Below are 13,868 nucleotides of genomic sequence, written 5' to 3'. Positions count from 1 at the left end.
TCACTACATGTAACTCAATTTCGTTTCTTTTTATGGCTGAGTAATATTCCATTGTATATATGTGTCGCATCTTCTTTAACCATTCATCTGTCGATGGACATTTAGGTTGCTTCCATGTCCTGGCTGTTGTAAATAGAGCTGCAATGAACATTGTGGTACATGACTCTTTTTGAATTATGGTTTTCTCAGGGTATATGCCCAGTAGTGGGATTGCTGCATCGTATGGTAGTTCTATTTTTAGTTTTTTAATGAACCTCCATACTGTTCTTCATAGTGGCTGTATCAATTTACATTCCCACCAACAGTGCAAGAGGGTTCCCTTTTCTCCACACCCTCTCCAGCTTTTATTGTTTGTAGACTTTTTGACGATGGCCATTCTGACTGGTGTGAGGTGATACCTCATTGCAGTTTTGATATGCATTTCTCTAATGATTAGTGATGTTGAACATCCTTTCATGTGTTTGTTGGCAATTTGTATATCTTCTTTGGAGAAATGTTTATTTAGGTCTTCTGCCCATTTTTGGATTGGGTTGTTTCTTTTTTTGATATTGAACTGCATGAGCTGTTTATATATTTTGGAGACTAATCCTTTGTCAGTTGCTTCATTTGCAAATATTTTCTCCCATTTTGAGGGTTGTCTTTTCATCTTGTTCATGGTTTCCTTTGCTGTGCAAAAGCTTTTAAGTTTCATTAGGTACCACTTGTTTATTTTTGGTTTTATTTCCATTTCTCTAGGAGGTGGGTCAAAAAGGATCTTGGTGTGATTTATGTCATAGAGTGTTCTGCCTATGTTTTCCTCTAAGAGTTTTATAGTGTCTAGCCTTACATTTAGGTCTTCAATCCATTTTGAGTTTATTTCTGTGTATGGTGTTAGGGAGTGTTCTAATATTCTTTTACACTTAGCTGTCCAGTTTTCCCAGTACCACTTACTGAAGAAGCTGTCTTTTCTCCATTGTATATTCTTGCCTCGTTTATCAAAGACAAGGTGACCATATGTGCTTGGGTTTATCCCTGGGCTTTCCATCCTGTTCCATTGATCTATATTTCTGTTTTTGTGCCAGTACCATAGTGTCTTGATTACTGTAGCTTTGTAGTAAAGTCTGAAGTCAAGGAGCCTGATTCCTCCAGCTCCGTTTTTCTTTCTCAAGATTGCTTTGGCTATTCGGGGTCTTTTGTGTTTCCATACAAATTGTGAAATTTTTTGTTCTAGTTCTTTGAAAAATGCCATTGGTAGTTTGATAGGGATTTTTTGGAATCTGTAGATTGCTTTGGGTCATTTTCACAATGTTGGTTCTTCCAATCCGAGAACATGGTATATCTCTCCATCTGTTTGTATCGTCTTTAATTTCTTTCATCAGTGTCTTATAGTTTTGTGCATGCAGGTCTTTTGTCTCCTTAGGTAGGTTTATTCCAGCTATTTTATTCTTTTTGTTGTAATGGTAATTGGGAGTGTTTCCTTAATTTCTCTTTCAGATTTTTCATCATTAGTGTATAGGAATGCAAGAGATTTCTGTGCATTAATTTTGTATCCTGCTACTTTACCAAATTCATTGAGTAGCTCTAGTAGCTTTCTGGTAGCATCTTTAGGATTCTCTATATATAGTATGTCATCTGCAAACAATGACAGCTTTACTTCTTCTTTTCTGATTTGGATTCCTTTTATTTCTTTTTCTTCTCTGATTGCTGTGGCTAAAACTTCCAAAACTGTGTTGAATAATAGTGGTGAGAGTGGGCAACCTTGTCTTGTTCCTGATCTTAGAGGAAATGGTTTCAGTTTTTCACCATTGAGAACAATGTTGGCTGTGGGTTTGTCATATATGGCCTTTATTATGTTGAGGTGGGTTCCCTCTATGCCTACTTTCTGGAGGGTTTTTATCATAAATGGGTGTTGAATTTTGTCAAAAGCTTTTTCTGCATCTATTGAGATTGTCATATGGTTTTTATCCTTCAATTTGTTGATACGGTGTATTACATTGATTGATTTGTGTATATTGAAGAATCCTTGCATTCCTGGGATAAACCCCACTTGATCATAGTGTATGATCCTTTTAATGTGCTGTTGGGTTCTGTTTGCTGGTATTTTGTTGAGGATTTTTGCATCTATATTCATCAGTGATATTGGCCTGTAGTTTTCTTTTTTTGTGACATCTTTTGTCTAGTTTTGGTATCAGGGTGATAGGGGCCTCCTAGAATGAGTTTGGGAGTTTTCCTCCCTCTGCTATATTTTGGAGGAGTTTGAGAAGGATAGGTGTTAGCTTTTCCTAAATGTGTGATAGAATTCGCCTGTGAAGCCATCTGGTCCTGGGCTTTTGTTTGTTGGAAGATTTTTAATCACAGTTTCAATTTCAGTGCTTGTGATTGGTCTGTTCATATTTTCTATTTCTTCCTGGTTCAGTCTCGGAAGGTTGTGCTTTTCTAAGAATTTGTCCATTTCTTCCAGGTTGTCCATTTTATTGGCATATAGTTGCTTGTAGTAATCTCTCATGATCCTTTGTATTTCTGCAGTGTCAGTTGTTACTTCTCCTTTTTCATTTCTAATTCTATTGATTTGAGTCTTCTCCCTTTTTTCTTAATGAGTCTGGCTAATGGTTTATCAATTTTGTTTATCTTCTCAAAGAACCAGCTTTTAGTTTTATTGATCTTTGCTATTGTTCCCTTCATTTCTTTTTCATTAATTTCTGATCTGATATTTATGATGCCAGTAGATATTGAGGCTTTAAAGGACAGGTGCTGTGTCTTGGGGCTCAGCTCAGTGTCTGGCATGTAGCAGGAACTTAATATGAATTTGTTAAATGAGTCAAAGTAGACACTAAAGCTGCTCCTTTGCCAGGAGAAGAAAGAATCAGGATTAAATGAAACCCGTATTTACGTAAAGTATGTGCATCAAAGTCTTAGGTTCCTTTAAAAGGCAGAGATTGACAGAATGGGTGGGAAAAACATGGAACTAGATGCTATCCATGAGACATACATAGATATGAAGACACAGGCTAGGAGAAAAAAAGAAAAAAATCTCTTAGGTTCTTCAAACCCAAGAGAAATAAAAGCTATGATTTTTTAAGATAGTCTTGAACATGTCCCAGTAACCTCTTGATCTGAAATTAAAATATATATATATTAACTGACAGACATATTGACACATTCTATAAAGTATTCTATTAATGTATTAATCATATATTGTTCTATCTTTCCTCCTTGTTTAGGACTTGTGCCATTCTCATTGTGATGAGTCCCTCATCCACAAGAAGATCATGACTATTATCAACTGCTTTATTAATTCCAGTATTCCACCAGCTTTACAAATTGACATTCCATTAGAGCAAGCCCAGAAGATTATTGAACACAGAAAGGAGTTGGGACCATATGTATTTAGAGAGGCACAGGTAAGAAATCAGGGCATGTAGTAAGCATACTTTAAAATAGATTAACAATCTAGATATTCTTTAAAAGTTTTTGCATTATTCGTATTTGGCAAAGCTCTAATCCTCCTAATCCTGGGATTTATTCTGTTTAATTTAAAAAATGTTGTGTATGCCACAGAACATAGAAACTAGTAACTTACTATTTTGTTGATGATAATATACAGCAAATACAATTATTTAAATTCTGTACTTTGACTTTGCATGGTTATCATTTTATTTCTAACTTATAAAACTCCAGTTAATTCCTCCTTCCTTTCCCACCATTCATATTTCCTTTTAAAATATCTGCTACCACAAAAATGTGTAAAGTATGTGTGTCCCAAGATTTGTGTATTTTTAAAGGTTGGAATATTCACATAGCTCATAAAATAAGTGAGAGGAGATTTAAGTACCCAACCAACATAAAGTACACAAGCTCATGAAAGGAAAACCATGGCTGTTAACCTGCTCAAGTTACTTCTTTTTAAGACAAATAATAGAAAACAGTGAGTTGCTGAACATAATTTATTTGCATTTTGAAAAGCCTTTTAGTGATGTTCCTGAAAAATGATTAAGAAAAATAAATTATAATAGGGGTAATAGGGAAGGCCATGTCACTATTTAAGTGATATGAAACAGAGATTTAGGGTATGATTGCCCTTGAGCATGGAAAAAGACCATTATTCCTTAATATTCATTTGCAAGCCAGCTGTGTTCTAAGTCCTAAAAGGAACTGAAAGTAGACTCACCATCCAATTATGCATTGAAATAGGTAAAAATAAAGAAGAATGATTGAGGATGTGCTAGAGAGAAATAGAAAAAACATGGTGTCAGAATTGTAGCATCTGTTAATGAAAAGATCACTTAGCCTAGCCTAGGTCTCCTGATAGCCAGGAGACCATCTAGCCTCAAGTCTGATGGTGAATGTCTGGAGCTGCTTACGTAGGTTGGTTCCACTGCACTGTCCAGGGATTACAGCCAGTGAACTTTATTGGAGTCCTCTAGTTTATGCCTCCTACCTGATTTCCCAAATCAAAGTCCCAAACATATCTTAAATATGGACTTTGGAGTATCAGAACACAAGAGAATATTTAGGGGCCTCACCTCACCAAATCTATTGTTTCTGTTTTCTGTAAGGAAGCTCAGAGAATGGCATATCTCCTACCCAGGTATACAAGCCAGAGATCTGGTTGCCATCTTCATGTCTTCCCTATCCTTCATTCCTTACCTTTGGGGATCTTCAGTCACTTATATGTATCCATTTGTCTCCTTCTTATCTGTTATTCTATCTACTTTTCTCCAACTCCATGCCGCTACCTCAGTTCACATCTGCAATGTCTCACATTGATTACCAGAATTCCCTGCCTCTAGGCTCTCTCAAAACCATTTAACTCACTGCAGACAGATCCATCTTTTCAAAATGTATATTTGATCATGTCATTGCTCTGCTTTCAATTTCAATTACTCCCCATTGTCTTCAGAATGAAGACCAAGCTCCTTACGACATATTTCTCTAACCACATGTCTTCCCACTCCCTGCCATCTGTCTCCCAGTCTTACTGAAATATTTGTACTTCCATAAAGAGGGCTTACTTTCTTGCTTCCAGAGCTTTTTACAGTATCATCTTCTCTCTCTTATGCTTCTATGATATCTTGTATTTGTCCCTGTCAGAACACTTATCACACAGAACTGAAAATGGCTATTCTCATGCCTCACTTTCCCATCGGACTGTAAGGTCTTTGAGCGTAGGGAATGTTTCTTATTTGCCTTTGCGGCCTGAGTGCCTGGCATAGAATAGACACTCAGTAACATTTTTGAACATATGAATGAATGATGTGAGAATAGATGGATCATGACAGGAATAGATCAAACTGGACATGAGAGCAAAGTTGAGCAAAAGGGCTGAATAGTAAATATAAAAATTGCCTGTTTTAGTATTTATTTCACTATAGCAGTGGTCCCCAACCTTTTTGGCACCAGGGACCGGTTTCGTGGAAGACAGTTTTTCGACGGACTGGGGTCGGGAGTGTGGGTGGATGGTTTTGGGATGATTCAAGCGCATTACATTTATTGTGCAATTTATTTCTATTATTATTACATTGTAATATATAATGAAATAATTATACAACTCACTATAGTGCAGAATCAGTGGGAGACCTGAGCTTGTTTTCACTTACCACTCACTGATAGGGTTTCGATATGAATCTGCAAGCAGTTGATTTCTTATGGTCTCTGTGCAGTCTAACCTCTCTGCTAATGATAATCTGTATTTGCAGCCGCTCCCCGGTGCTAGCATCACCGCCTAAGCTTCACCTCAGATCATCAGGCATTAGATTCTCATAAAGAGCACGCAACCTAGATCCCTCACATGTGCAGTTCACAGTAAGGTTCACGCTCCTTTGAGAATCTAATGACGCAGCTGATCTGACAGTAGGCGGAGCTCAAGCAGTACTGTGAATGATGGGGAACGGCTGTAAATACAGATGAAGCTTTCCTGGCTCACCCACCGCTCACCTCCTGCTGTGCAGTCCTGTCCGTGGCCCAGGGATTGGGGACCCCTGCACTATAGCGTCTGCCTGTCCCCCACCTGCATTCCTAATAGCTTGAAAGTTTTCATCACCCAGCCATATTTTCACTGGCCCTTCTCACTCATACTAGAGCATTGCCCATCTGCTGGCAGTGAGCAAAGTAGCTCTGTATTTATTAAAACATTTACTTACCCACAGTTTGGTTATCTTTTAAGGTTTTGGAGGTATAGGACAATTTTCATGAATAACATGTATGTTATTAACCTTAATTGCAACTTCTAGAAATAGAGCAATTTTATGTCTACCTTGAAAAATTGTGTCCTAATAGGGTGACTTTTACTGGAAAGCCTTCTAGATGAAAATAAATATATTTGAGAGCTGGGAATGACTTAGGTTTTGGAGGGGTAACTGAGAAGTAGGGTCAATAGTTGGTAAATAGAGGTGGAGGAGGAGTATTTAAGTTTAAAAAGTGCATATAAAAACTACCATGATCGTTTAACTTTGGAGAAGGGGATTACTTAATTAAATGCATGACAGATAAATGTAAATGAAAATTTTTTAAAAGCCTGCACTTCATCAAATAAAGTATGTTTAGCTTTTGTGTTCACAATCCCAAGAGGCTATAGCATTCAATGACAAGATAGTATTGTAAAGGGAGTAAATAGTTTTACTAATGATACTCATGTACAGAAACGAGGAGTCATGAAATATATCAATTCAGGACGCTGTTGATCACTGCAGCATTTACTTTTTAAAAATTCCACTTTCCCCCTGAAGAGTTGGCTTAGAGCCTAATGGGATAGTTCATTTTTCTCCAGGGCATTAGGTATAGGCCATTCCCAGCAACAAAACGTTGGACTTGATCTGATGTGGCAAGTCCTACCTTCTTGGAAGTAATGTATGCCTCTGGAACTAATGGAAAAACTTGGCATGGGAATTTGAGCAACAATTCTTATCTCTATAAATATCACAATTAATCACTTAATGTAGAGTGTCCTAAGAAAGCATTTGTGCAGGATACCACTCTGCTTTTTAAATGTTACTTTTCTTGCTCTCACATAAAAGAGAGATTATATCATTTAAAAGTTACTCAAGATTTATTCTTAGATCTGCAGCTTTGTTTAAGAGCTTTTCCAGAGGCAAAATGGTATTTCCTTTCTCTAAAAGAAAGGAAAGGGGACCGGAGAGGAGTTCCCCTTGATGAACTGAATATTTGGAATACTTGCATAAAACAGCAGAGTGTATGGCAGATCAACTGGTATATGTTTTCAAAGAAAACATAAATTTCTTATTTTAAAAGACCTAATGGATTCTTTATTAATACAATCAACTGGATAGGGAAACATAAAGCATAAAGTGACTTTTAACTGTATTTAAGAGTATGTTTTTTTTAAAAGAAAGACTTCTCATTGGTAGTAAAAAAACATTGATGATAAGCATGTGCTGAACTAAACTATACCAAGATGTCTGGAGACAATAAGTTGGAGGAAACATGCTGTATATTAAAGAATAGAATAGTTAATCCATTATTATGGTGAATTAGAGTTTAAATTGGTACATTTGTATAAAACTGTAATCTGAGACATACTTTGTTTTATATACAGATGACAATTTTTGGAGTTCTGTTTAAATTTTGGCCTCAGTTTTGTGAGTTTAGGAAGAACTTAACTGATGAAAAAATTATGAGTGTTTTGGAGAGAAGACAAGAATATAGTAAGCAGAAAAAAAAATTGGTAGTCACAGAAGACGAAAAATTTGCAAAGGTGAGACAAGAATCATTTTGGGTTTAATCAGACTTTTATAAGTTATGTGATACATGTAGAAGAATTTGGGCTGAGCAAAAATACAGAGAAGTTATAGAATACAGATTTTAGTGATTTTTAAAGCCTTCATTCAGAGGTTTCAGACTTGTTTTTGAATTTTAAAAAATTTATCTCAAATGTCATCTCTTCTATGTACCTCTCTTGGAGAACACTTTATATCGTCTTGTGAATAAGTTTTTGCATCTGTCTTTCTCACTGGACTGAGATCCTCAATTATACCATCTGTCTTATTAAAAACACTTCTACCACTATCCAGCACATGCTCAATTATAAATTATTGTTTACCAAATAAATATGGGAATGAATGAATGAATGAAAAAATATTATGTACTGGGAGCAGCATTTTCAATATTAAAATTAGAGAATGATATATTGACTGTGAAATTTACAAATATAAGTCATAAATTGTCCAGCCTGCCTATTTGTCTTTTAGTCTGTCCATTCATTTATCAATTCCTCTATCTTTATATTTACCTATTTTCCTTGACTTGAAAAGGGATAACAAGTAATGTATTTCATCTTATTTGTAAGTTTATCCCTATTCTGTTTTTTAAAAGAAATTTAAAAGATAATCTAAAGATATAAAAGTAATATAATTATAACACCCATATTTGCACAGGTCAAAATAAACAGTTAACATTTTCCTCATTTGCTTTTCATTTTTCCTTAAGAAGTGAAATACTGCAGAACAGTAAACTCTCTTAACTCCAGCCCTGAGTTCTATTACCCTCCCCATCTCCAAGAGCAACCATTAAGTTTGGGGTATGTTCTCCCAGATCCTTTTTAAGATAGTGTTTTATATGGGTATATGGATTCATAAACAATCCAGAGGACTATTTTGTATGTATTTTAACTTACGTAATGGTACCATATTTTATTAGTCTTCTCAGGCTACCATAGCAAAATATCAGAGACTGGATGGCTTAAACAACAGAAATTAATTTCCTCATAGTTCTGGAGACTAGAAGTCCCAGATCAAGGTGCCAGCTAATACGATTCTTGGTGAGACCTCTCCTCCTGGCTTGAAAATGGCCACCTTCTTGTTGTGTCCTCACAAGTTGGGGAGAAAAAGAGTTCTCTCTCTCTTCCTCTTCTTATAAAGCCACAATTCCTTTGGATTAGGACCCTACCCTTATGACCTCATTTAACCTTAAGTACCTCTTAAAGACCCTATCTCATGATACAGACACAGTGGAAGTTAGGACATCAACATATGAATTTGGGGAGACACAGTTCATTCCATAGCACATATTGTGCTTTCTACATCTTGCATTTTAAATTCAATTTTGTCTTTTAATTCTACCCACACTACTCTACTTAGATCTCATTTAATCAGTTTAATTGCTGCATTTCCATCATATGAATAAATATACTATTTTTATTTAACTTTCTTTTTTTTTTTTTTTTAAGTTTTGGCTGCGTTGGGTCTTCATTGCTGCATACGGCCTTTCTCTAGTTGTGGTGAGTGGGGGCTACTCTTCCTTGCTGTGCACGGGCTTCTCATTGCGGTGGCTTCTCTTGTTGCCGAGCACGGGCTCTAGGCGCGAGGACTTCAGTAGTTGTGGCTCGCGGGCTCTCGAACGCAGGCTCAGTAGTTGTGGCACACAGACTTAGTTGCTCCGCGGCATGTGGGATCTTACTGGACCAGGGATCGAACCCGTGTCCCCGGCATTGGCAGGAGGATTCTTAACCACTGCACCACCAGGGAAGTCCCTAACTATTTCTTTATTGTTGGATTTTTTTCAATTTTTACCATTACAAACAGCACTGCAGACAACATTCCTGTAAACGTCTTCATATTCACATGTATAAAAATGTTTTTGGAATGGCTGAGTAAGAGAGTATGAGCGTGTGTCAATCTGTATTCCTACTTCTCCCCATTTGGTTTGTTCAGACTTTGAAATTTTTGTCAGTCTGTTGATGACAAGTGGTATGTCATCATGCTGATGCATTTATTTACGTTCACCTAATTATTAGTAAGGTGGAACAACTTTTCACATGTTAACTGTTCGGATATTTTGATCAGGATTGTAATGAACCTATAGGTCAGTTTGAGAATTGATGTCATAACAATACTGTGTCTTCTACTCCATGAACACAGTTTATCTCTGTTTATTTATTCTTTCATTTCTCTCATCAATGATTTGTCATTTTCAATGACAGGTCTTGAGTATATTTTGTGAAATTTATTCCAAAGTATTTCATGTTCAAAATAATGCTATTGCTATTATATTTTTAAATTTCAAATTCCAAATTATATTTTAGAAAAATTTTTATTTTGAAATAATTAACATTCACAGGAAGTTGCAAAGATAGTAGAGAAGTCCCATGTACCCATCACCCAGTTTACCCCAGTGGCTATACCTTACATTAACTATATACAATAGTAAAATCAGGAAATTGATATTGATACAAGGTGTGTGTATAGTTCTATGCCATTTTGTCACATGTGTAGATTCAAGTAACCAACACTATATTCAAGATGCACCACAAAGATGTCCCTCGTGACTATAAGTCATATCCATCCAATTACCCATTATAATGTCTGTTAGCCATGAATCTGTTCCCCATTTAGAAAATTTTGTCGTTTTGAGAATGTTATATAAATAGAATCATACAATATGTGACTCTTTGAGACTGGCAGTTTTCACTCTACATAAATACCCTTGAGATCCATCCACATTGTTGTGTATATCCATAGTTCATCCTCTTTAATTGCTGAGTAGTGCTCTGTGGTACATTGTACCACATTTTAACCATTCACTCATTAGAGGACATTTGAGTTGGTTCCTGTTTTGGACTATTACAATAAAATGCTAATGTAGTCACTCTTGCCTTCTTCTCCTCCTTCTCCTCCTTCTTCTTATTCTTTTATTTGAGTGCTTTTATTTAATAATAGCTTTATTGAAATTTAATTCACATACCATAAAATTCACGCTGCTAAAGTGTACAATTTTGTGGTTTTAGTATATTTACAGAGTTGTGCAACCATCACTACTACTTAATTTTAGAACATTTTCATCACCTCAAAAAGAAACTCTGTACCCATTAGCAGTCACTCCCCTTTACTCCTTCCCTCTCAGCCTCTGGAAGCCACTAATCTACTTTCTATATCTGGACATTTCATGTAAATTAAATCATATAGCATGTGGTCTTTTATGGCTGGCTTCTTTCACTTAGCATGATATTTTCAAGGTTCATCCATTTTGTAGCATGTTTCACTACTTTATTCTTCTTATGGCCGACTAATATTACACTATATGGCTGTACTACAGCTTGCTTATCCATTCATCAGTTAATGTACTTTTTGGCTATTATTAATAATGCTGCTATGAACATTCTGTACAACCTTAAGTATAGACATGTTTTAATTTTTCTTGGGACCTAGAAATTGAATTGATGGCTCCTTTTGAGGAACTGCCAAACTTCTCCCAAGCTACAGAACCATCTTGCTCTCTTGATTTTCACATGGTATATTTTTCCATTCCTTTACTTTACTGCCTACATCATTATATTTTAATTAAGTTTCCTGTAAACAGCATATAGTTGGGTCGTGGTGGTGTTTGATTTTTGTTTTTAGTCTACTCTACGAATCTCTGTTTATTAATTGGTGTATTTAGTCTGTGTATCTTTAATGTAATTATTGATATGTTAGTTCTTAAATCTGCCATTTTATTTTTTGTTTTATTTGTTCCCTGTTTCTTTTTTTCTGTTTCCTTTGTCTCGCATTCCTGTGGATTTACTTGAACATTTCTTAGAATTTCATTTTGCTGTATCTCTGTTTGGATGTTTCAGTGGTTGCTTTAGATATCACATTATACATGCATAACTTATTGCAGTCTATTGGTGTTGACATTTTACCAGTTTGAGTCTAGAAACTACCTCCCTTTAAGTCTCTTTCCCCTCACCTGTTTATAATTATCCTAAATATTTCTCAACATATATTGAGAACCACATCAGACAATTGTATAATTTTTGCTTCAACCATCAAACATAAATCAGGAAACTCAAGGTGAAAAGTCTACTGTATTTACCCTTACTTTTGCTCTTGCTATTTTTCTTCCTTTTTGATGTTCCAAGATTTATTATTTTCTTCTTTCTTTTTTTCCTGTAAGTAAGGTATTGTTTCTCACTTACTGCTTTCAAGATTCTTTTCTTTGTCTTTAGTTTTCAGAATTTTGATTATGATGTGTCTTGTGCAGATTTCTTGGGGTTGATTCTGTTTGAGCGTTACTCAAGTTCTTGAGTCTGTATGTTTATATCTTTTGCCAACTTTGGAAGAGGTGAATTTATATTCATATTATATATATGTGTGTATATATGTATATATACACTTTCTTTATGATCGATATTCGTGAACCCTTGGGTACCTTATAGCTTCGTTTCTGAGAGATTTTTATTTTTTACAGTCTTTTTTAAGCTCAGTAAACTGTCATTTTACACTGCCTTTTAAAATTTCTTTATGTTTCTGTTCTGAGTTTCTTTTTTTTTAACATCTTTATTGGAGTATATTGCTTTACAATGGTGTGTTAATTTCTGCTTTATAACAAAGCGAATCAGCTATACATAAACATATATTCCCATACCGCCTCCCTCTTGTGACTCTCTCCCACCCTCCCTATCCCACCCCTCTAGGTGGTCACAAAACACCGAGCTGATCTCCCTGTGCTCTGTGGCTGCTTCCCACTAGCTATCTGTTTTACATTTGGTAGTGTATATATGTCAATGCCACTCTCTTACTTCATCCCAGCTTACCCTTCCCCCTCCCAGTGTCCTCAAGTCCATTCTCTACTTCTGCATCTTTATTCCTGTCCTGCCCCTAGGTCCTTCAGAACCCTTTTTTTTCTTTAATTAGATTCCATATATATGTTTAGCATATGGTATTTGTTTTTCTCTTTCTGACTTACTTCACTCTGTATGACAGACTCTAGGTCCATCCACCTAACTACAAGTAACTCAATTTCGTTTCTTTTTATGGCTGAGTAATATTCCATTGTATATATGTGCCACATCTTCTTTATCCATTCATCTGTCGATCGACACTTAGGTTGCTTCCATGTCCTAGCTATTGTAAATAGAGCTGCAATGAACACTGTGGTACATGACTCTTTGAATTATGGTTTTCTCAGGGTATATGCCCAGTAGTGGGATTGCTGCGTCGTATGGTAGTTCTATTTTTAGTTTTCTAAGGAACCTCCATACTGTTCTCCATAGTGGCTGTATCAATTTACATTCCCACCAACAGTGCAAGAGGGTTCCCTTTTCTCCACACCCTCTCCATCATTTATTATTTGTAGATTTTTTGATGATGGCCATTCTGACCCGTGTGAGGTGATACCTCATTGTAGTTTTGATTTGCATTTCTCTAATGATTAGTGATGTTGAACATCCTTTCATGTGTTTGTTGGCAATCTGTATTATCTTCTTTGAAGAAATGTCTATTTAGGTCTTCTGCCCATTTTTGGATTGGGTTGTTTGGTTTTTTTGATATTGAGCTGCATAAGCTGCTTGTAAATTTTAGAGACTAATCTTTTGTCAGTTGCTTCATTTGCAAATATTTTCTCCCATTCTGAGGGTTGTCTTTTCATCCTGTTTATGGTTTCCTTTGCTGTGCAAAAGCTTTTAAGTTTCATTAGGTCCCATTTGTTTATTTTTGGTTTTATTTCCATTTCTCTAGGAGGTGGATCAAAAAGGATCTTGCTCTGATTTATGTCATAGAATGTTCTGCCTATGTTTTCCTCTAAGAGTTTTATAGTGTCTGGCCTTACATTTAGGTCTTTCATCCATTTTGAGTTTATTTTTGTGTGTGGTGTTAGAGAGTGTTCTAATTTCATTCTTTCACATGAAACTGTCCAGTTTTCCCAGCACCACTTATTGAAGAGGCTGTCTTTTCTCCATTGTATATTCTTGCCTCCTTTATCAAAGATAAGGTGACCATATGTGCATGGGTTTATCTCTGGGCTTTCTATCCTGTTCTGTTGATCTGTATTTCTGTTTTTGTGCCAGTACCATACTGTCTTGATTACTGTAGCTTTGTAGTATAGCCTGAAGTTAGGGAGCCTGATTCCTCCAGCTCCATTTTTCTTTCTCAAGATTGCTTTGGGGGCTTCCCTGCTGG

General features: G+C 36.0%; 1 protein-coding gene across 2 annotated transcripts in view; it reads left to right on the top strand.

The window, feature by feature from the left end:
• The window catches only part of RGS22 (regulator of G protein signaling 22), a 182,870-nt gene that overhangs the window by 136,579 nt on the left and 32,423 nt on the right, over positions 1-13,868 (top strand). The window contains exons 22-23 of one of the 2 annotated variants that reach the window (XM_082432681.1): positions 3,201-3,380; positions 7,532-7,690. In XM_082432681.1, the coding sequence (XP_082288807.1) occupies positions 3,201-3,380; positions 7,532-7,690 (339 nt within the window). The remainder of the gene's footprint in view (positions 1-3,200; positions 3,381-7,531; positions 7,691-13,868) is intronic. The other variant, XM_082432682.1, reaches the window with a different exon arrangement.

Source organism: Balaenoptera physalus (genome assembly GCF_965194825.1).
Source record: "Balaenoptera physalus genome assembly, chromosome: 17".
NCBI lineage: Eukaryota > Metazoa > Chordata > Mammalia > Artiodactyla > Balaenopteridae > Balaenoptera > Balaenoptera physalus.
The sequence above is the reverse complement of the archived record's forward strand: the minus strand, read 5'-3'. Positions and strand labels throughout refer to the sequence as shown.